Source organism: Carcharodon carcharias, chromosome 22 (assembly GCF_017639515.1).
Source record: "Carcharodon carcharias isolate sCarCar2 chromosome 22, sCarCar2.pri, whole genome shotgun sequence".
Lineage (NCBI taxonomy): Eukaryota > Metazoa > Chordata > Chondrichthyes > Lamniformes > Lamnidae > Carcharodon > Carcharodon carcharias.
Window position 1 is genome coordinate 40,723,918 of NC_054488.1, and position 25,276 is coordinate 40,749,193.

The 25,276-nt window shown below is 41.0% G+C and overlaps 1 protein-coding gene across 4 annotated transcripts in view; it reads right to left on the reverse strand.

Moving 5' to 3' along the window:
- rac3a (Rac family small GTPase 3a) overlaps positions 1–25,276 on the reverse strand; it is a 62,450-nt gene that overhangs the window by 26,338 nt on the left and 10,836 nt on the right. The window contains exon 3 of one of the 4 annotated variants that reach the window (XM_041216599.1): positions 19,383–19,453. In XM_041216599.1, the coding sequence (XP_041072533.1) occupies positions 19,383–19,453 (71 nt within the window). Of the gene's footprint in view, positions 1–7,970; positions 7,997–10,229; positions 10,460–19,382; positions 19,524–25,276 lie in introns of those variants that run through there. The other 3 variants (XM_041216602.1, XM_041216601.1, XM_041216603.1) reach the window with 3 other exon arrangements.

Here is a 25,276-nt window from a genome sequence, read left to right on the forward strand (position 1 = left end):
CAACATCTCTGTGTCAAATCTGAACTTTGACTATCAACTCCACTTAAGGGTTGGGACTGTGACTTTGGTTTGTCTCAAAGACCTTGACTCACTTTCCTCTAATACCGGCACACTTCCAGTTTCCTTTTGGCTTTTACTTTCTTTCCGAATTTCACTTTGGGCTGTAGAAGGAATTTAGAATAAGGAGGGTTCATCTGTTCTCCCTTTATCACATTTCCTCTTTCAAGCAAATGATCTACATGACACTCAGAGTCTCTCTCCAATCTTCACTGGAAATGCGAATGCACCTTGTCTATACAACAACTCCAATTTCATGCTTCTCCTCATCACTTCAGTAGGTGATATCACCATGATCTTCTGACCAGCACTGAACTCTCCAAGTTTCATTCCTGGTGTATCATGATTAATCTTCACTTTGTCTTGCTTTCCCTTACTCTGCTATTGACGTCAGGCTTAAGCAAACCAAACCTTGGCCTAGGAGTGTGCTTAAACACTAACTCGTAAAGTGAGCAACCTGTTGTAGACTGTTGGGTTGTTCAAAAGAGAACAGAAAATTGTCTAGCCTGTGTCGAAGAGAAACATGGAAATTACAGTCTAGCTTTCCAGCTAGCAAATATTTCTGAAAAGATCTCTTCACAATCTGTTCATTTCTTTCTGCAGTACCATTCGATGCTGGGTGATTTGGTGCAATCTCATTCTTAGCCGTGCCATAATATGAGTCCAAAATTTTATTAATTTCAAAATACTCCATTGTACTGGGGTCTTGCAGGCAAAGTTGGTTAGACACCACCTTAAAAGCATCTGGCCCCATCATGGTGGAGCAAATATTTACTTTATCTTCATCTGCCATTTTATTTGCTTTCAAACAAATGCTCATAATTTCAACAGTCCTCTTTGTTAGGGTTGAATTTCCCCAAACATGTCTTCAGTGTCATTTTTTTTTTCAATTAAATATCATGCTGACTTACTGTGTACCTGAACACAATGTGCACACGAAGCAATCTTTCAAATTGCTTAAACCTCCTCAAAATCAACTTAGTTCCAAAAACATGTTACAATGTTCTTCAGTCCTTAATTTCTCAAATAAAATATAGAAGAAAATTCCATCCTAGCCCTGTCTTTCTGTGGTGTATTACACTAAGACTAACATGTTCAGCTGAAGGCAGCCATTATTGAACTAGCTTCAATTCAGCTCCCCGGCAGAGAGAGCAATATAACAAAATGCTCAGATCTTGCGATATACTACATAATTTATATGTATGAGTGCATTTCTCTTCATAAAACTTACAGACAGTATTAACAATTGCTGCCGAGGGTCAATACTCAATACTCAAACATGTTCAGCCCTTTCTGTTCAGTAACAGCATAGAATAAATGAAATATCAAGTTCCTCTACAGTCTTCTGATACATTGGCTACAATTTCACGTGCCTGCCAGTGTCAGGTGTGTTCGGTGGTGAGTGGACAATATGGTACCATCAGTTCCACAACGGCATGAAACCAGTTCGCAATCATCCACTCAGCCCGCCGATGGCAAACCCCATTCTCTGCCATCGGACATCGGGAATCTCATTGTAATACATTAGCCAGCCCATAAGGCCAGCCCACTGGGCTCAATCCCCCCCTGCCCCCAACCGCCGTGTTTCACAACAGCACAGAAGCGACGTGCACATGGCGGGCTGCACTTCACTTGGGACTTCAAGGTTTGTTTGTCTACCTTGCTTCAGTCAGCACTCGCAGCCATCAGCACCAGGCTTCACAGACAGCACATCACTTCTTGGGGGGCTCACGGCAGATCTCTACCTACCAGATTAGTCATATATGGTGGCTTTTCAATGGCTGCAGGGCAAGGTCTTGCTTGGCAAAGAGGTAGAAGTGTGTGGGGACACATGTTGATTTGTGCAAGTGGCCTCAAGATGGTGATGCCTGAGGAGGCAGTTTCCAGAGGAGATGAGGCCAGATGGACATGTGAGGGTATATGTGTGAGAATGGGTGATGTCCCTTGAGCTGGCAGTGAGTGAGATGCCAATGAATGTGTGATGGGCTTGAGTGCAAGAGTTTACAGTGTAGAGATGGTTGCCATATCCTGGATGCACAGATGAGATCATTCATCCTCTATCTGTATTGGATGGCCAACCTCTTCTGTACAGCACTGGCACTCATTACCACTGCCATCAGCTACCAAGCTGTAATGGTAATGTTGCCGACCATCCTGCGGCCAAAGCGGCAGTAGAGGACATCACAGTGGGCCTCCACGGCATCCATAGGGCACTTGAGGGCTGCAGTCTTCTTTGCTGCAGTCCTGGGCTGGAAGCACTGAGTGCTGCTGTACTTTAAACATGGTGCCTGGTGTGACGAAGTGGCGAGGTGATGGCGTGGTGGGCAAATAAGATCCTGCCTGCCATGGAAATGGCATGTTTCCTGGGAATGCATAAATAATGTGGCGGGTTTGGAACAATATGGCATGAAAACCCACCATCGCAGCCGGCGGGTAAAACGTCATTTTATACCTGTCCATTACTGCACTTAGTGCAAATCTGGGGCAATTCCGCCTATTAATCTTAGAGAGTTCAACTTTCCTCTTCCCCCACTGTCATATTTCTGGTTCCCACACTCCTCATACTTAAGGTTTAGAGTGACACTGTCAAATTAATAGCACTTAGTGCTCATTTTTGGACAGTGTTATGCTTTAAATTAATAACTAGTGAGAACTGGATTGAGACAGTCTAAACTTAATCAATCAATTGAAGACCACCTTCATTTCATCCACTTGGGCTGGTTTCAGACCCGAGTTATAGAGGTTAAAGGACAGTATATCATCACTGCTTTGGTCAGTACTTAAATCTCACATTTGACAAAAATATTGTCTCCACCATCATGGCTTTCCTTCCTTGTTTATGTTGTTGACAGCACTGGCAACATTGGAATGGTGCATGCATGTGATAATACACTTGCACACAGTCACTATGACAGCTTGCTCGTGATTGATCATTCTGGCTATATTATTGCCAGAATAAAATGGTGGACTGAATGGCAAACAATGCTGATCGCAGTCACTTGTCACCTGACTGGCACCTTGCTTCCAGAGGCAGGGCACCACCTCATGCTTTGTCCAGGTCCAAGGATTGATCAGTTAGCCCAGTTCCAAACACAAATTTCAAGCAAGCTGATAGTGGAATTACCATGCAGCAAAGGAGAAATTCCTCACAAGCAAGGCCTACCATTTTAGGTTTCACTGAGAAAAAAATGGATAGGAATCTCAAATACACCTTTCAAAATGTGTGATAGGGAAAATGGCCTAGGACAACAATGAAATTGCATTTATTCAGTCACTATAAAACAATTGCCCAAGTGTAAACAGATGGATTCACAGAACACAATCCACAAACACTAGAATTTAAAAAATGCAGAATCCCACTAGCTAAATAGAGAATGTGTCCGTCAGAGACTAGATCTGCTTATAACCTATGAAACAAAGCAAACCAGCAGCAATTTCTATACAGAATTCTATACGAAATGTACTTTGATAAGAGATGTCACATATTCATCAGAATGTGATAGCGTTTGAAGGTATTAAAACAATACAGTTAGCTTCATGAAATACAAATGCTAACAGAGCTCAAAACAGACTGAATTTCAAAAAAGCCAGGGAGTGGTACATATAATACTCAAATGTTTTGAGTTATTTATCTAAAACAGGGAATTGCTCACATCACATACCTATTCCATTTTTGTAACACAAAATTTATGGGTGGGGACGAAGAGGCACAGATGACAAAGAAATTTGTTGTTGCTGAAAGCAGTCTTTATAAAAAAAATACTTGGTAAACCTTTTTGTTTGTCAAATACTCAATACAAAACAATGCAATTCATTAAATTCCTATTATATCAAAACGATTATGGCCAAAATGATCCTGTTGTTATTATCATATCCTGTTATCAAGACTTATCAATCTTTTGCCAAATACCATTAATTAATTAATTCTGTGCTACATAATATATATTTAACATTAAAACATTTTTACAAAGAACTGAGCTGCAGTATTTTAAATAACCTGCCCATCACATTAGAATTAAACCCCCACATGCTCCCAAGGTGCAAACCAAACAATTAATGTTGCTAAGTAACCAAAAGCCCTAATTCTTTGTCAGAAAGCTGCATCATCTGTTAGTTGAGATAGCACATTCCAAGCAGAGCTCACTATCTTACACTTCTCAAGACACTCCTCATTGGTTAGTGATGATGTAATGATTAACGGGGAGGAAACATACGCACACACAGAAATCCAAAATGCAATTCACCAGCAAAAAGAGCTCAGCTGAATGCAGCAGTTGATAACAAAGCTTTTCTTGGATACCCAATTTGTCATCTTGGTAGCTCACATACCATGACAGCACACACACCCACCTTATCATGTTCAAAAAAAAGAAAATAGATGAGAATGTACACTGGATATTCCCCTCCCAACAAAGCAATTTTAAAGAATGTGAGCTAATATTTTGGCATAAAATCAATTAAAATTTTATGATTTGAGTAAATGTTTTCCTCTTTTGTCTTCTAAAGGCACTGATTTGTTTTGGAAAATGGCTTTACAGGTACTGGCAGCCCAGTGCTTCACCCAAGTGACCATTCATCGCACACAAGCCTAGACACGCTGTGTTGGCAGAGCAGTCAATGAGGCTGGATATCACTATTGTGTTCAATCTTTTCTCACCTGACAACTGTGCGCGGGTCATTGGTAACTGATAAGGAATGCAAATCCTGGCTGATTTTACCCCTCTCTAACTGGGAATATGGAAGCCAGTAGTAGAATCTTTACAGCCACCACACCAAAATCAACTACCACAGTACAGACAACGACTTTGTCTTTTATCTTCCAACCCAAATTAAACCTCAATGCTGTTAATATTATGGATATAAAAAAGAAACCAATTAAATTTATTTTATTTACCCCATTAAATGGATTTCAAAAGAAATTGATATGGTATGAACTTCACATATCAAACTGTCTTGTAATAAAATTTCCCCTTCCCTTCACACATTTTTATAAAACAGCATGTCTTCCAACTCACCAATGGCCAACCCCACAGAGGTCAGTCATAAATACACAAAGCATGCCAATTTAGTTCAAGTTGACTTTAAAGATCGCTGGGAATATTAAAGAAGAACAGGGAGTTTCCCCTGCATTCTAGCCAACAGTCCTCTTTCAACCAACACAACAGATTAACTGGCCACTTGATCTGTTGAAGCTTGGATGTAGAACTACTGCAACATTTAACCAAACAGTAGTCACTGCATTTTGAAAGGTAATCATTTTCCAAAGCACGTTCAGCCATTGACATGATAAAACTTGGATCCATGCACCACCTTATGGTAAAATGATGGAACAGTGGTTCCACAAATATGTATAAAGCAGTGACATTTTACAAACCATGTAGAGAACAATTCTCCTAGTAGTGTGTTGCCCTGCCTCACAGACTTGGGTGAGTGATCACTAACTTGACAACACCCGTTCCACTCTCCTGGCTGAAGCAGGAAATATGGTAAAAGTGCAGCACATTCAGACAGATGGCTTTGTAAAGAATAAAACAAGCAAGCAATGGTTGGAAGATTGTAAAGAGTATATGTAGATTGAGGTTAAGAAATCATTCATGAAGGATGGCAATGTGGTAAGAAGAATGGAAAAGATGGTTATGAAATGGCGTTTTATTAAATAGTCTAGAAACTGTACTCCAGCTCAGTTTTTAAACAATACTTTAAAGAGAAAGTAAGCAAAATGGAAATAAAATTCAATTTAGCAGACATTACAGCCTCTGTCCAGATCCCTGCAACCATGAGCAAAAGCAAAAGGAGGGAGTCCAACGGTTGCTATTCTTTCCACAGCATATTTGGCAATTCTCTAGCAGCAGCAACAGCAGCGGTGACATACATCTGACAACATTTTACAACATTACCTTGAATCATTTCAGTAGAATTCATAACTAGCACGTTAACGTAGTACCACTGAAACCCACCTCAGTTATAAAATCGTGGCTGATGCACTCTGCTACCTTTATTCTTACCACCTTTCATAACTGGTATTAATAGGGTGCTTACGTTGGTTCCCAAAACACAGTACTCCCTAAGGCAACAGCAACACCTTCATTAACCAGCCCAAGATAAATCCAGCTATTAGGAAGCTGGTCTTCCACTTCCCAGATTTAGCAAAACCAGCAGGTGCCTGTTGAAGTTGCCGCTGGCTGAGCAGGTACCATCCTGGGAACTATTTGCATACAAACACTACCAACACCAAAAGAACAGTAACACATGTATTTATATGGTGTTTTATGTCAAAAGGCACGAAGCAATTCAGAAGATGAATTCTACTGAAGGTTCTACACCCAAAACATGACCTTGTCTTTTTCATTTCAAATACTGACAAATCTGCTATACACATTTCCTGTTTTTATTTCAGAATTCCAGCATTTGCAGTTATTCCTTTTAGCTCATTAAAGCTGCTAGTTGGTGCTCTGGCATCATGAGGCCTTTTCCAAATATCTGTTAATTGTCAGGACACAGAGGACTTTGATTCATCAATATGCAACTGGCAGCAGAACAGATCATGTTTATACCTTGGCTTGTTATAGCTGTTTTATCCTCGTAGAATTTAATTACTAGTCAGTTTTCACATAGTGCACAATACTGCTACTGTAGTAGGTTGTAAGAGACACAAACCTCATTTCAGAGGAATCATTCCCTAGCAGGCATTCGTAGTGACATAGGGACAACAGAAAATAGCATAAGAACTCAGCATCTCAGCTGAGTATATGGTATACGTGCTATACAAAGTATACCATATTAGTAAATATAGAGAATACCATTTTATAAACTGCAGAACATATACATTTTTAAACATAATTCTTTCATGGGATTTGAGTATTGTTGGCAAAGCCAGTATTTGTTGCCCATCCCTAATTGTCCTTGACAGCAGTTAAGAGTCAACCACATTGCTGTGGGTCTGGAGTCATATGTAAGCCAGACCAGGTAAGGACAGCAGATTTCCTTCCCTACAGGGCATTAGTGAACCAGATGGATTTTTACAACAATCAATGATAGTAATGGTGACCATGAAACTAAGACTAGCATTTAATTCCAAATTTTTATTACACGTTATTTACCCATACAGTAAGGAGGAAAGAGAGAGATCTGGAATGCATTACAAATCTCTTATCATATTCCAAGAATGCAAATAATGCTTCTTGGGTTGCAAATGAAGTTCACTGCACGTAGTCTACTAAAGGCTCATTTTATTTAATTGTATTTGGATGTTAAAAATCAGATTATCCAATACCCTTGATAACATTAACAAATATATTAATTGGTATGAATAATCTAATGAATGAAAACGCTCCAGGTTGAAGCCACTCATATTTCCAACTTCTAGACATTCAGATACTACACCTGGATAGTATTTGTTGTTAACTTCTTTACTACTGGCTTGATCCACACACAACTGCTCTAGAGTGACCTGCTCCACTGATGCGGTTTTGGAGCCAGGTGGTGGCAGCTATGGATGTGACTGAGTGACTCATCCATTCAGTCTCCTCTTTACTTGGCTGAGATTGGCTAACTTGCATGAGGGTCACTGGTAAAATCCTGCAAATGTGCTAACGTGCAGTGGCATCTCATTAACTGTGACTTGGCAAACAGTGCTACTGTTGAAAGATTCATGGGTAATTTGGGTTCCAAAGTTACACCACAGGCTGGAGCCAAAGTGATAGAACCCGCTGTAGGACCAGTTGCGACAGCAGCTGAAAACATCATATAACTGGATGGTACCAGATATCACTTCACGTTTACATTTGGCAGGCATGGGTAAAACACCATTTATACAACTTTTGGAAAAATTAACATATGGACATTTCAGTATTTTCATAACATAAAACAAGCAAACTTAAGTTTGTCACTCCCTCCTCCTCACAATTACTAACCTGATTAACATAATGGACCTGTGACTGCTTGGTTGGGGACAACCTTGTGGGAGTACAAACATTGTATCAGTTGCGAGCCAATTACCCTAACATAAATCAGTGAACCTAACCCAGGTATAGTTTTAATACTACTGTTTGTTAGAGCTAGGATTTATGACTGCTGTACATCAGTGTCTCTAACCCTGGGTTATTGAATTTTGATTGATTAGAGCTCAAACTAAACTGAGACATGCCCTATCCTCCATACTACTAATTTAATTCTCTGGGTCAACCAAAAGCATCAAATAACTTCCCAAATACAGAAATAAGAAAGAAAATGACCCATTTTCATTAGCATAAGACAATCGCCCACAATTTAGGCACTCTCTTTTAAAGCAAAAATCCAAATCAGCACCACGCATTTAAAATTCTAATAGCTTTTGGATTACAAAAAGCTTTCACTATAAACCAGACCTCCAGCTGCAAATGTTCAATGGTTGCAGTTATAGAATTTTGGCAATGAAATTGAGAGTGTATCAGTGGGCAAAGGCATAACTACTGGAGAGCACTGGGGATACAGGAATGAGGGAGACATGTTGCTCACAATCATAGTTATGTCATTTGTCTCTCTGCCATTAATCTCACATTCCCTTTCCGCACACCCCCATCCTCAGCTCTTCACATTGGCTTTTAACCACTGCAGCATGGTTTGATTGTTAGCACACGGTCTCCCTTTTTTTGGTGCTTCAGGTGGAATCAAAGATCCCATGTCACTATTCAGAAATGAGCAGCATCCTTTCTCAACCAATACGTAAAAATTTAACTGGCCATTTATCCCACGGCTGATTGTAACTTCTCGTACACTAAATGACTGCTGCATTTACCTACATAACAAAAGGTTTCCATAAAGTAATTTAATTAATTGCAAACTAAACACATGATGATGGAATAAATTCGTGTTCCCTTTTCTACACATGAACTGTTCCACTTGATGGCTTTGTGACAAGATCAGCATGGCAGTTATCCAATCCATGAAATTAATATTTGGTTCAAGGAAGGGAAAAGTAAATGAGACAATAAATCTGAAGATATGTAAACAGAATTTTAAATCTTTCAGCTGTAAAATATTTATAAGAGATCCATTACTTTACAAATGATACTATAAGCTGGAGATTTACTTAAACAATTTTTTAAAAAAATGACGTTACCCAGGTTTTGCAGTTTACCATCACCACCTGAGCTACCATCTTATAAAATATCCATGCTGTGCTTAGAGGAACTACACCACCCCAACTGTCATCCAGCAGTACCAGATAGCAGTATCAAGGCTCTGCATACTGGCACATATTCACATCAGCCAATTTATGAGAATATACAACCTGATTCCACAGATAGGGCTAAGATAACCAAATCGGCCAACTCAACAATTATAAATCGAGGAATACCCATCCTCTAGGCCAGGCAAGCTGGTTTTTCAATAGAGTGAATAGCAAGAGTTGAGCCACTGTCCACCTTACCAGCCATCTTGTAGCACGACTGTAGCTAATTATTGACTCTATGGAGGGGTCTGTGAACCATGCCAAACAAAACAGCAGATACCAGCCACTGTGCTTCCATTACACCCAACAAAGTGGACACTTACACACATCTCAGTTGTCGATTGTGTGGGTGAAAAGGGTGGGATTTTTTTTCTCCCCCCAGTTGACAATAAAAACTTTGTGCTAATCCCTTTCACACACTCCCTTCCAGCTCTCCACTTCATTTTGATCCCAGCTCTCACAAATGACGAGGCTAACTCCAATGATGTGGAAAAAGAAATAAATAACGAGCTGTTTAAAAGAGAAATGCAGGGGAGTATGGGGGTGGGAGGAAGCCTGGAATTGTCGCTATGAAAGCAAATGCTCCACGCCTGGCTGGGGCTGGGGCTGCTGCAAGTATCTGATTCACTCGATTGTTCCTCCACCAACACAACCAGGGAGCAATCTCGGAAACTCAATGCGGGGGGGGGGGGGGGGGATGAAAACGAGACCTATTTAATTTAAAAAAATCCAAATAGGTTGCAAAAAAAAATCAAAGCTTCGCCTATTCAATCTCACGGATGCAAAAAAACCCCTAAATACAACAAAAGGTTTTTGCTGCAACGTAATTTAGATTAGAAAATACAAAAAAATCAGTTTTTTTTAAAATTCCCAGACATGGCCCAGGGTTTACAGATATTTTAATTTCCCCCACACCTTTTGTAATTTTCCCCTCTCTCTTCATTGAGATGAACGGACTTACCCGTCCCCAACAACCACACACTTGATGGCCTGCATCGGGAGAGATTCCAGCAAATACCCCTCAGCACAACAACTTTCACTTCTTTAAAATACACGGAGGGGGGTGTAGGGGGAGGGAAGAGGAAGGGATGGGGAGGAGGAAGGGAGAGAAAGAAGAAAAAAAAACCCGATTATTTTCCCTTCAGGCTCCCAGGCGGTGAATCTCCGCAAAGAGCAGCCGGTGCGGCAGCGAGCGATGCGAGACGGTTCGGTCATTTCCGCCAGCGGCGGAAAATGCCGAAGGAGCAGAGTGGGCGGGGCCAGGGCCAGGATTTTAACCCTGTAAATCCCGGATTCCTCCCAGTTCTGGAATGTGGCCAATCCAACCCCATCCATTTACCTCAACCCCACACCCCCGTGCACCCCATCCTCCTCACTCACACCCCCCACTCGCTTTTCTCCCACCAACACTTCCATTTACCCACAGCCACCTACACACCCCTTCCTCACTCAGCTACACCCCCTCTCATACCCAAACACACCTATAAGCCCCAATGCACTCCATCCTGCCACCTACAACACCTATTCACCCCACCCTACCTACACCCCACACCCCCATCCCCCTCACACCCCACCCACTCCCCCTACTCCTCACACCCCCACATTTACCCCACCACCCATATTGATCCCACCCCCTCACACCCCACATTCACCCCAGACCTTCCCACCCCCCCACATACACCCGAGCAATAATTTTCAATACTTCTCTGGCCACAGCAGAGGTGCCAGAGGACTGAAGGAGAGCCAATGTGGTACCATTATTCAAGAAGGGAGGAAGGGATAAACCAGGGAACTACAGGCCAGTCAGTCTAACCTCAGTGGTGGGGAAACTATTGGAAGTAATTCTGAGAGACAGAATTAATCTACACTTGGAGAGGCAGGGATTAATCAAGGACAGTCAGCATAGTTTTAAGGGGAGGTCATGTCTGACCAATTTGATTGAATTTTTCAAAGAAGTGACCAGGTGTGTAGGAGCATTTGACGTGGTCTACTTGGACTTCAGCAAGGCTTTTGATAAGGTCCCGCATGGGAGACTGATAACGAAGGTAAGAGCCCATGGGATCCAAGGCAATTTGGATCCAGAATTTGCTGAGTGGCAGGAAGCAGAGGGTGATGGTCGTGGGGTGTTTCTGTGACTGGATGCCTGTGTCCAGTGGGGTACCACAGGGATTGGCATTGGGTCCCTTGCTGTTTGTGATATGTATAAACGATTTAGACTTGAATGTAGGAGGGTTGATCAGTAAGTTCGTGGATTACACGAAAATTGGTGGGGTGGTAAATAGTGAGGAGGATAGCCTTAGATAATAGGAGGATTTAGACAGGCTGATCAGATGGGCTGATCAGCGGCAAATGGAATTTAATCTGGATAAATGTGAGGTGGTGCACTTGGGCAGGACAAACAAGGCACAGGAGTACACGATGAATGGTAGGACCCTGGGATGTACAGAGGATCAGAGGGGCCTTGCTGTGCATGTCCACCGGTCCCCTTAAGGTAGCGGGACAGGTAGATAAAGTGGTTAAGGTGGCATATGGGATACTTGCCTTTACTAACCAAGGCATAGAATATAAGAGCAGGGAGGATATGCTGGAACTGTATAAAACGCTGGTTAGGTCACAGCTTGAGTATTGCATGCAGTTCTGGAATATGCATTATAGGAAGGATGTGATTACACTAGAGAGAGTGCAGAGGAGATTTACCAGGATGTTGTCTGGGCTGGAGAGTTTTAGTTATGAGGAGATATTGGATAAACTGGGGTTATTTTCCCTGGAGCAAGGAAATTGAGGTGTATAAAATTGAGGGGCATAGAAAGGGTAGACAGGGAGGAACTTTTCCCCTTGGTGAAGGGATCAATAACCAGGGGGGCATAGATTTAAGGTAAGGGGCAGGAGGTTTAGAGGGGATGTGAGGAAGAATTTTTTCACCCAGAGGGTGATGGGAATCTGGAACTCACTACCTGAAAGGGTGGTAGAGGCAGAAACCCTCATAACATTTAAGAAATATTTGAATGTGCACTTGTGATGCTATGGCATTCAAGGCTATGGGCCTAGTGCTGGAAAATGGGATGGGAATAGTTAGGTACTTGTTTGACTGGTGCAGATTCAATGGGCCAAAGGGCCTTTTTCTGTGCTGTAGACCTCTATGACACACCACATTCACCTGACATCCCCACATCCATCCCCCACATACACCCAACACACACCCCCACACTCACCCCACCCCACATCGACTGCAATCACTCCATGTCCCACATTCATCTCAAACCCCAAATTCACTCCACCAACCCACGCCCCACATTCACCCCACCCTCTCACGCCCCTTTCACTAGACAACCCCCTAAGACCTACATTGACCCCACACCACCAACCCCCACTCTCCACATTCATCCATCTAGTTACACTGCCCATTCACCCCCATTCCCCTCACATGACCCCACCCACCTACATCCCCCATTCAATCCCACCTCCACTCACCTCCAGCCACTTACAACCCTCATACCCTCTCCTCCTCACACCTCCACCACCCATCAGGCCCCACCCCTCACACCCCCACCAACTTACACCTCCCATACCCTCAGCCCTTCACAACCACCCACACACCCCCATACTACACTCTGCCCTCCCATTCACCTCCACCTTACCAGATACTAATCCTGCTGTCACAAGTTCCATCCACACACCCCCACAACTGCATCTCATCCACTCACTCACCCCCAACCACCTATATTTGCAAACACAACCACAACTCCCATGCTTCACAGCCCCTTCACTAACCCCAACTCTCAAATCCCTATGCCATCCCCCTCACCCAAACTTCACCCCCACAACCCAAATTCCCCTTCCTATCAACCCTATCACTCCCATCACACAAGCCACATCCACAACCTCCATCTACACCTGCCTTACTGACCTACACACCTGCCTCCCAAGTCCCCCTCCTGTCCCATCCCATCTCTCACCCCAATTCAGCTCTCAACCCCCATTCTCTCCTCCACACAACTGCATTCCTGAACAACACCCCCACCGCCTCATTCACACCCCACCCCTCCTTCTCCTCACCTTCACCCTCTCAAACCCCCATCACCCTACCCATACCTGCCTCATTCACTTCCTCACCTACACTCCAACACTCACCACCACATTCTCCTCACCCACCTCCAACACACACACACCCTCTAAAACAGCCTTTCCCGCATCCCATTTCCTCCAAAGAGGCAGAGAGATTTAGGAAGAGAATTCCAGCGTTTAGGACCCAGGCAGTTGAAGTCATGGCTGTGAATGGTAGAGCAATTAAAAAATTAAAATAGAAGTAACAAAAAAAAGCTATCTTAAGCCTGTAAATGGGAAGGGAATGAAACTCTGGGAGGAATGTAAGTAAAGCAAGATAGTATAGTGCAAAAAGGGTCAAGGTGCAAAAATATTGGGGAAAAAGGCCTGCAGCTCCTGCTAGCCGGTTCAATAAAGTTATGATGCCTTATTCATCATGATTCAGATGGAACCTACCTCACAGGAGCCCTATAATTTCCTGGGAGACTGAAAGGCCAACATTGATTGTGACTTATATTTTGACACTTTTTGTACAACATGATCTTTGCCCTCACTAAAAACTAGTGCAAATCTCTTTTGAAGGTATCCAGCAAATCATCATTCAACACATTAACTGGCAACTTGGTCCTTAGGTCTACTATTCTCTGGGAAAAGAAGAATTGACCAAGACATAACCGTGTTACATCATGTGAAACTTGTAAAGGTCCACCCTAACCTATCTAATTTAAATAACTTGTTAATGTGAATACTATCTCATCCCTTCACAACTTTTGTAGACTTTAACTAAATCACCCAAGTTATTGCTTCTTTAAAGAGCATAGAAATATTTTAAATTGGCTACAATGTGAGGAAATCAAAACTTGTCACAGTATTTCAAATAAGCCTTACACAAGGACAAAATGGTATGTTTGATTTTATATTCTATAGTCCTGTGAGCGCAATGCAGCATGGTTTGCTTTGGTTACAGCTTCAAAATATTGGATACGAACCTTTAAAAAGTAATGAGCCACGATTCCAATTTCTTGTTCTTTCTCCAGAGGTTTTAGTTCTGTTTCCTGTAAGGATTTATGTATACTTAGTGTTGGTCCTGCCCACATGCACTTGGCTAAGGTAAATGTCATTTGCCAAATACTGGCCCATTCCACGAACATGTCAGGATCGCCTTTCTTCCCGAATTTTGACATCTGCTTAAATCTTTGTACCATCTGAAAACTTGCGGACATTCCCCCAACATATTGGTCATCGATAAAGGTAGCAAAAGGCCCTAACCCCGATTCCTGTGGGACATTACTGGAAATCAGTCTCCAAGCAGATCCACAGCCAATGTTAACTCTGCCTATTGTTAAATGTTCAGTAGGTCTCATGAAGAGGTTCCGAGTCTTGTTTGGTTGAACATTAACTGTTAATTGATGACACATAATATGTACATATATTCAGGGTATAGCCCTAGCTATGAGCTAACTCCATGCTTGCTTCTACACAGGTCTCTGTTCCAGTCTAAAACTTTCTAGTCTCAGGTCATGTGTCTCTTTACATCACACTGTGGGCGATACAGTTTCCCAGTCCCACATTAACCCTTGCTATGCCAGACAACCTTATTCTACACCTATGGGTATGTGGGCAATTCTTAATCCACTTTAGAAGCAGAACCTTGTTCAATTATTGGCACTGCTACTCAAGCGGGATATGATAGAGCACAGATTCACCAGAATGATATCAGGGCCTAAAAGGGTAAGTTATGTAGACAGGTGAATAAACCTGTCTTGCATTCTCTTGACTCTAGAAAATTGGGGAGTTTGTTAATTGGTATGTTTAAAATTATAAAAAGGTAGATACAGAGAAGCTATTTCCTCTGGTGAGGAAAATCCCGAACAAGGGGTCGTAATCTTAAAATTAGAGGTGGGACATTCAGGAGTAAAATCAGGAAATCTGAGTTGTCTGCCCTAAATGCTGTTGATGTTGGGTTAATTGAACTTTTCAAGACTGCAATTAACAATTTTTTATTGAGAATGTCAAGGGGAACGTATCAAAGACATGCAAATGCAGTTGAGAAACAGATCAGCCAGATCTAATTTAATGGGGGAACAGTCTTAAGGGGCTGAATCGCCTACTCTTGTTCCTATGTTCCCACTAATTCCACAAAGCATCTTATCTCATTATTTCTTTCCTTGGGGGAAAAATAGTCTGGTGGAATTGTATTGGAATATTGATAAGCATGAATTGTGCATTTGGGGGTATCATACAGTGCCATAATATTGCAGCTGCTGGCTTCATATCAGAGATGCTGTCATTCCATGGAATGTTCCCATGCATTCCAAAACTATTTTACACTTTATATGCCTGTGATACTGGCAAGGATAATCATATCTACAGAGCCCAGTGAAGGTTGATATCTCGCGGTCAGCTTTTTCAACATTAATGAGATTTGATAAAATCGACAGAAGGCGAAGGCAATCTTTTGAACCATGCTACCATGAAGGACACAATTATATGCAGAGTCCTCAAGCCACTGATTTAAATTTATTCTGCAGGGCGACGTAAGGGATAAGAATGTTTACTTTCCGGATAATACAGGATTTGGGAAATTATCCCAGTCAGTCTTCCCCCCACCTCCTGCTGCGTCATTGTTGAATATACTTGGTTTCACACATTTTCCTGTGCTTCAGCAATGAAGATTAAAATTTCTAAAAGATGGATTTCCATCAGGGTTGATGTAGCCTCATTTCATCAATTTTCAATTACCCAATGGTTAATGTTTTCAAAACAATCCAAGCAAGGTCCTATAGACACTTATCAGTTTACTAAATGGATAAATATTCCCCATCTTGTATTATGTGAAACACTTACTTTGTGGGGTGGGGGGGTGGTGGTGGTGCGATGGCATAGTGTATTGTTGCTGAACTGGTAATCCAGAGACCTAGGGTAATGCTCTAGGGACCTGGGTTTGAAACCCGCCACGGCAGATGGTGGAATTTGAATTCATTGAATTTAATAACAACCTGCAATTAAAAGTCTTATGGCTTACATGTGACTCCAGACCCACAGCAATGTGGTTAAATGGCCTGGCAAGCCACTCAATTGTAACAAACTGCTACAAAATCACTGCAGTGGTTCAAGAAGGCAGCTCACTACCACCTTCTCCAAGGCAACTAGGGATGGGCAATAAATGCTGGCCCAGCCAGTGAAGTCCACATCCAGTGAATGAATAATAATAAATTGAACATAAATTTAAGAACACACAGCACTAATCAATTTTACATTTAAATTGACAAATATTAAAGTATTAACAAAAGGTGACAACAAGCTTCTGAATGGTGTTACTATGAAAGACAGAAGGACAGAAAGCGAGTCATCAAACCATTCCTTTTGAGTTACAATTTCCTGAAGAATGCTTGTCACTGTCAAGATTACCCTTTCAGATAAACACATATTCTGAGAAATTTTTGTATTGATTGCCCTCCTTCTTCAACTCAGATTCTGAAGGATAATGACTTTTTGTCCTCTTTATGAGATTCAAAATTACGCACAAGACCCAAGTTCTTCACAATTTTGATAACCAGGCACAGGTAATAGGGTATGTAACTGCTTCCAAATTCTACACGTTAGTTTACGACTAAGAGTGTATGCTGACAACACCCAATTCTACCTCACCAGACCTCTCTTGACCCCTTCACTGGTTCTAAATTGTCAAGACTGCTTGTCTGGCATCCAGTACTGGAATGAGCAGAAATTTCCTCCAACTAATTATAGGGAAGACCAAAGCCAATGTCTTTAGTCCTTCCCAATCACTGACTCCTTTCCTCTCCCTGGCAACTGAGACTGAATTAGACTGTTTCTATCTTCGTGATACATTTGAGCAAGATGAGCCTCTGACCACATATCCATGCCATCACTGCTACTGTCTATTCCCACCTGTATAACATAGCTTGATTCTGCTCCTACATCAACTCATCTGTTGCTAAAACCCTCATTCATGCCTTTATTACCTCTAGACTTGATTATTCCAGTACACTGCTGGCTACCCTAATGTCTTCCATCCTCCACAACTTTAGGCAGCAGAGTTTTGGATTTGCTTATTTCTTAATTCACACTGTCTCATTCACCCATCACTCATGCTGGCTGACCTACATTAGCTCCCAGTTAAGCAATACCTCCATTTTAAAATTCTCATCCTTGTTTTCAAATCTCTATGTGGCTTCACCCCCTCCCTATCTCTCTAATCTCCTGCTGCCCCCCATCCCCTTCCGAGATAACTGTGTCCCTAATTCTGGCTTCTTGAGTTCCCAATTATAACTGTTGCACTGTTAGTGACTGTGCATTCAGCTACCTAAATCTCCCCACCTCTCTCTCCTAAGATGTTCAGAACTTACCGCTTTGCCCAGGCTTTTGGTCATTTACACTAGCATCTCCTTATGGGGCTTGGTATCTGTTTTACAATTCTCCTGTGACGTGCCTTGGGACATTTTACTTTGCTATACAATTCAAGTTATTCTTGTTGAGTGCATTTAACAATAAGTCGTAATCACAGCACAAGTCTGCAATGCAACGCAACCCTTTGCTTCTCTCTTTCTCCAGGGTCATGTCTTATATTCTCAAATCTTTCCCCTTACCCAGGAGTAGGAAGATGCACAATTTAATCTTCTCACTGTGCAGGCTTTGAAGCATGGTAAGTTGGGAAAACGCTACAGATTTGCTTGCTTACATGCTTTGTAGGATGAAAAAGTGTTAACAATGTGTTCAGTAGAGCTCAACTTGACCTGTTCACTGGTTCTAACTTTAGCCCACAGAGACTGTATAAATTCAACTTAAACTGCATAAACCTTGGATGTAATTTAAAAAAAAACAAACAATTAAAAAGAAAATTAACTGCGGTTTAAAACATTTTAATAAACAATGAATCATTACAAACTGGTGTCAAACATGACTGGAGTCAGCAACAATTGCATTCTTCTTAAAATAAAACCAGAAAATGCTGGAAAAACTCAGCAAGTCTGGCAGCATCTCTGGAGAGAGAAACAGAGTTAATGTTTCAAGCTCTGAAGAAGGGTCATGCGGACTCAAAACTGTTTCTCTCTCCACAGATGCTGCCAGACCTGCTGATTTTTTCCAGCATTTTCTGTTTGTATTTCAGATTTCCAGCATCCACAGGGTTTTGCTTTTATTTTACTGCATTCTTCGTTCCTCCTTTGCAGCTCCTTGTCATTGTCATTTTATGTACAGATCCAATGGAAATTATATTAATATGACATATTTTAGCTTAATAAAAATCTGCAGCTGCCAAAAATGATAAACAATGTAGTTCCACTCAATATGCATCATGTTTGGAATGATTTGGTACTAGGCTTGGCATAAAGCTTGAGCCAACAGATTCAATTTGCTCAAATTTGCTCCATTGTTTAAAAAATCTTTACAAACTGAAATGGGCATATTAAAATGGATCATTGAGACTATATTTTTAGAATAAAAATTTGGCTCAAAAGTGTTCAGTCACATACAAAGTTGCATTTAATATGAAAAATTAATTCGGATTATAGTGTTAATGATTCCAGGATTTGTGCAAGGAATTTTGCTCCAGTGTAAAATGTAAAACTTCAGTTTGAATGCTCAGGTTGTGATTTAAGAATGCCTTTATACTCTGCCTACATGGGATGCCTAAGATATTAGTGGTTTACCAGGAGATAAACAAATACGTTGCACTCAGTAGGCTGTGGAGTTAACTTTGAGGAGGTAGATTTGTCTTTACGCCATTGTTGTACAGCTCAAAGCAACAGTGACGAAGCAGGCCATAGGTCTGCCTTCATGTCTGCAGTTGGTGTACTGCAGAGGCACATCACTAGACAAAATAGTGTGATTTGATAAAGCATGTGCACATTCTGGCTCATCTGTACTCAGCTGTGTGTGGACTTGTTCCTGCTTCCCAATCTTACTTTAAAAGCATTTCTTTTCATAGCTATCTATTTGTGCTACAGTGTGAATCTTGTCTACAGGGAGACACTATGCATACCAGATTCAGATTCTGCGCTGGATACTATAGTTAAAAAATGGATGGTGTAAATAAAGGTAGACTTACTTTAACTTCAATGCTTTCTGCATGTTGAGGATTTCCACTCTTGTCAATAGGAATTGGCCTCGAGTTTTGCCCTATTTTCATTTTCCAACAAAAGTGGATAAGGAATGTCTCATGATAAAATGAAAGCACAGACACACTGCTCTAAATAAAACAAAAATAAATTTTTATTTTTCCATAAAAGAAATTACAAAATAGTTTAAACACTGTAGATGCATTGCATATACTTACAAATCTTAAAGCCATACAAAAGTCATTTTAATTTCAATTATATATAAATAAAAAATCATTACAAGCATGAGAGGAAGCATTAGACTGACAACTGACTACTGAGGTCAAAATGAAAATTATGAACTTTATACACATATGTAAATAGGATTGAACAAAAATAATCCATGGGGAGGCATCAATATTAGTCACCCACCAGCAACTCGAGCACATAGTGTGAACAAAAGCTTAATTTGTTGTTGTAAACTTTACCTCATTAATTTTCATCCCATTAACATTTTTATTTCATTTGACAAATTGGTTGAAAAGAGGAAATCATTAAGGCTAACTTTTTCCTCAGCACAGTGTTTAATAGTTTTGCCTTTAATAAAATTGAAACATTGGTCAGATCAAATTTTGGTTTACAAAAAGGCTGATCTCAGCAGTTCCTGCATATTCTGAATTAAGTATAAATCTGCACAGCTGTTTTTATACTGAGCACTAGGCTCATCTGAATCACTGGGTAGGAGATGTCCAAAGTTTTAGACAACCTGGCAAATTAATTACAGTATTTACTTAGGCAAAATCATTATACTTTTGTTCATCCACATTTGTTTATGTACAAACCAGGTTTTGAAGCATTAATATCCTTTCAAACAGAGTTGATATTTCACATATAACCTCTGAACTGAGTAGATATGTTTGTCATCTTCATGAGACTATAAAAGACATGTTTTAAAAATAAATTAAAAACAGGCTAACAAGTAATTTATGGGCAGGCTGGCTAAGAGAGATAGGAGAAATATCTCCACAGATGAAGCTGATCACAACTCTTTTGACATAGATCACTGCTAGTCATGACATAGTTTCCGCAGAGCAGCTCAAGACTGCGGAAAAAAGCAAGAAACAGCTCAAGATTAGAGAAGGGAAAACAAAGCATATCTCTATTGACATTAACTGTTGAAAAGGTTGTCATTTTTGGAAACATTTCTGGGAGTTTCTGTGTGTAAAGGGGCTATAAATTCCGAGTAAAAGACATATTTCTCCCCCACCCTCCCCAACCATGTCCTATCAATTTCCCAATAACTGCAGTGTGAGAGGAGGGGAAAGTGCTGTCCTTCTTGACTTAGAGTTATGCAACATGCACTGATCAAAAACACACTCCTCCAAGGTGTACAGATTCTCAGGTAAGTGTATATCTGCACATCATCTCATTATCACCATTATCCTCATTGCCTCTCCACGTCTCATGACAACAAACAAGCATGTACCAGAATAAAAGTTGAAATTACATTGTATGATTTACTTTGAAAAATTAGAGGACTGTAAATATGCTTTCATAATCCACATGCCCTAAACTACTGGACTATACCAGTTGCTTGTTATTCCAACCAATGGATCTTTTTTTAAAACACTCATTTGCAGTGGTTGAAGACAGAGTTTTGAATTGTTAAAATTCTTCAAGTCAGCTGAAGGGAGGCTTGATAGGACTTCAGATATATTCACTAGATGTTCCAACACAATCTCAGCAAAGCCCTTGAGGTAAAGCACTGCACTAGCTCTCAGTACTGGGGTTGAAATTCAAATCAAAGTGGTAGGAACCAGTGATGGTGAATTTTGCGAAATTATAATGTAGTAGGTGTAAGAAGGACAAAATTTAAACAGGAAACCTTCATAACATTACCTGAGAAATGGCCCATAATCTGGTGGGAGACTTGCTCACACTTTTGTGCATCTAACACTTAAGGTGAAAGGAGATGGCAGATGATGGACCCAGGTTGAATGTCATGTCTGTGCTGGGTTATTTGTGCTGTGTTAGCTGATCTTTGCCAGGATGGTAGTAAGGGTGCTGCAACAGCTTTAGCACCTGGGATAGCTGAAGAGAAAAATCAGCCAGATTTTTCCTGGCCATTATCAGAGACTATGGCTGGAAGTTGTCAGATGCAGATTCAATTGGACTCAGCTACAACACCTTCTGTTGGGAAACAGCCTACTGCCATTCACTGTCAAAGTTCACATGTGAATAATGGTTACTTGGGTGAGATATTGGAGCGCAACTGTTATTTTCGGAACTATATCAATGTAAGAAGTCAATGCTTTAAGGAAAAACAAACGGTGAAAACTTTCCAGGAAAGCAACTGAAATTCAAATAAATGGAAGCTTAATGTCAATTACTTAGAATAACAACTGGCTTAGGTAACAGGAACTCTGGTCAGCTTAGCGTGCTCCAACCCAGTTTTGCATGTAGGGAAATACATCAATTAATCAAATTATGTTCTAACCATAAAGCAATTTCTTTATATGAAAACATTTAATAAAAACATTACTAACCAAGTTGTCAAAGACAGCTGTCTGTCATACCTGATCTTATTACACGATTTAAAAAGATGAAAATCATTTCCAATTTGGTTCTTGATATTTCAGACAATCTTCACATTATGCAGCCTACATCACATCAATTTAACTAGGTTACAGCATTTCATTAAATCTGGAGTTAAATAATATTCCAGGAATATGCAATTTCCCTGCTTTATGAATCTGTGATTTATGCAAATTTGGGCAATATTCACACCTTGGCCAAGAGGTCAAGAGTGGGACTTCCGCTCCTCAGTGGGAAGACCACCTGCCCTTGAGAGGTGCCAGCTAATCTGATTGGCTGGCAGCTCTAGAAGTCCCAGCAGTGCCTGAACTGAGCAGTGGGCACTGCTGGGGCTGCAAACAGGCCAGCAAGGAAGGCAGCCATGGTGTCTGCATGCAAGTAAGTCTAGGGAGGGACTGGGCACATTTGAGGTCAGGTGGGAAGGAACATAGGCGGGGTTGTCTTCAATGTGCAGAGGGCATCCCCCAAATGATGCATCTCCCCTTCCTTCCCACCTTTATTTGAAAAAAAAATTGTAGTCTGCCCCTGCCTGCCTGCCGGTCCATGCCAACTATCTTATGGCCTGGGCAGCGTATTATCATTTGGCTTCATTGACCCTTAATTATTTATTCAAATAAAGTGGGCGGGTTGCTGACTTTGGCACCCGCCCACTTACTGTGTAATGGGGTACGGTTTGGGGATGGGTGTGGGAAGATGGTGGGCTTGCCACCCCTCGTATTTTACGTGCTGCCCTGCCGAAAGCACACCCCACGGCGGGGGGGTTTTAAAATCTAGCCCCAGCCCCTTGTTTCTTCAGAACAGCTTCTTTCAACAACTTACATATAGGTCCAGAGCCTCTTATTTTTCACATCATCTTGTTTTCTTACTACCTGGTGCATCCACTAATGTCTATTTTCTTTAATCATACTCCTGGGTTAGGTTCTCAGTTATAGCATTTGTTTACATAAAGTATATATCTCTTGCATTTAAATGCAGCTTGGAAGTTAAAACGCAGAGGAAAAGGGTTACAATTGTTATTAACTTTTGAAATTCACTGCTGGTATATTTGCAATTTGTAGCCATTTATGACTACAACTTTATCAATACTAACTGCAAATTATAAATGCGGAACTGCTCACAGTAAAATAAAACCTTACAATTTAGAGGCCAATTAAGTTAAAATGATTTACCAGAAAATAGTGAGTGATGTTACATTATATAATAAGCACCAACCATAAGACAGAATGAAAGATATGTTGCCATCTACCATCACGTTTATACTTTTCATATCACAATAATGGAACAGGCAAATGGTTCAGCAGAAATAAATCACCAAACACAGCAATGTACATGGTCAACCTGTAAAAGTCAATAAAACCAAAATGCAAGTGAAAACGACAGGACCAGAGTAAAATTGATTAGTATGTGGCAATGGAATAGAACAAGCCAAGTTAGCCCAGATCTCGAGGCTGTAATGACAGCTGTCAGGATTCATCATTACTCCACTGAAACAGTCAGCGACTTCTGGAGCCTGCATTTGTGCAGTTAAAGCACAGAAATCCAGAAATTGCTGAGTGATTCTATGCTTCCCCACAGGGAAGATCCCCCAGATTGCAATCAGTTAGATATCACTGAACTGATGAAATTTCTTTTACTCAACTGGTCTTGCTTAAAAACCCTTTAAAAAGTTACACCTTGTTGAATGAGCTATAACTGGGGTTTTAAATGGCATGTTAAGTTCATAATTACTGAACAGTCTCATTGGGCAGAATTTTGCCCTTGATCGGCAGGCGGGCAGCTGATTGCCGCCACCGAAATGGGCCCGGCTGCCATTTTGAGTGGGCGGGCCGCCCGACAGGAAGCTGGGGAGGGGTTGGGGGGGGGGGGGGGGGGGGGGGGATTCCCCAACTGTCAAAGTGTGCTCTTTCGCGCATGTACTTGAAAGAACACATCTCCCTGAGACTAAGTGCTGTCTCAGGGAGAGCGCTGAAAGTTTTATAAACTTCAAAAATAGAAAAATAAAAAAAATTATTAACATGTCCTCCTCATGTGACAATGTCACACGAGATGGGACATGTTAATAAATATCACATAAACTTCATTAAAGTTTTTTAAAACAGACATGAAACCTCATCCCACCGGTGGATGAGGTTTCATGTTTTTTCAGGAGCCCGCTGGGGCTCCTGGCCTGCCCGCCAGCCTTAAGGTTGGATGGGCAGGGCTTTTAATTGGCTTAATTATCCTGTCAATGGCCTCAGTTAGCCATTGACAGGTCGGCAGGCGGACAGCTGATTGTGCTGTCCGCCCGCCTTCCTGAATATTTAAATGGGGCAGGATGACGTCGGGGGTTCCTCCTGATGTCATCCCGTGTTGGTGAGCGGGCCCCGCCCCCAGCTCACCGACAGAAAAATTCTGGCCATTGTCTCTGAATTAATTTTATATTTGTTGAATATCAAATTTCTCCATTATGATTATAAATCCATTATCAAAATAAAATATTTTCAAAAAAGTTTGGTATTTCAGCTTCTACCTTAATATGCATGTCCCATTCATTTATTTTGCACTAAATTTTTAAATTAAAAGTTTAAAATTCAGAGCATTTTACTTCAGTTGGCTGCCTCTGACAATATTTCAATGTTATTGGCTGTTTATCCCACTTGATGACATCACTTGCTGGATGCCTGGCAATCCCTTGACTTGGCACCAGATTCAAATGGTCACCAGGAAAGGGAAATTCCATACCCCATAGATCTAGATTTTTGTAGGTAGCTTTCTTGGAGGTCAACAATGAGTACTGTTGCTTCACTGCTGACTGCAAAATCCGGGCTGTTAATTTTTGCTCTAATAATATGCTAAATGTTGCAAAATCATGAAAAAGATAGGAACAAAATCTCAACTCTTGTTCCTTTCATTCTCTCCTGTGTTAAAACATAAGGAAGTATATATCATATCCATTTGGGTATTTGAATAGAGGAGGGGAGGAAGCTGGATCTCTCCTCTTTCTTTGCCTCATGCTATGTCCATATTGTAGATCATATTCATCACATTTCTGGATTTATACTAATATTCAACACCAAAAATTAAAGATAATAATCATGCACTAAAATTAATTGGCTGCCACAGGCAAGGATATTTAAAATAGTTCTCAACCATCTCAAACGCACACTAAAAACTGAATATTAGAATTGCTGAAAGCAAAACAAAACGCTGAAATTAACATTTATGCTAACATAAATGAAATCTTACTTCACCTTGGAAAGTATCTATGAGTTTTTAAACATCTTAATTGCTGTATAAAGAGTTCAAAGTTAAACTCAAAACATAATGCCTT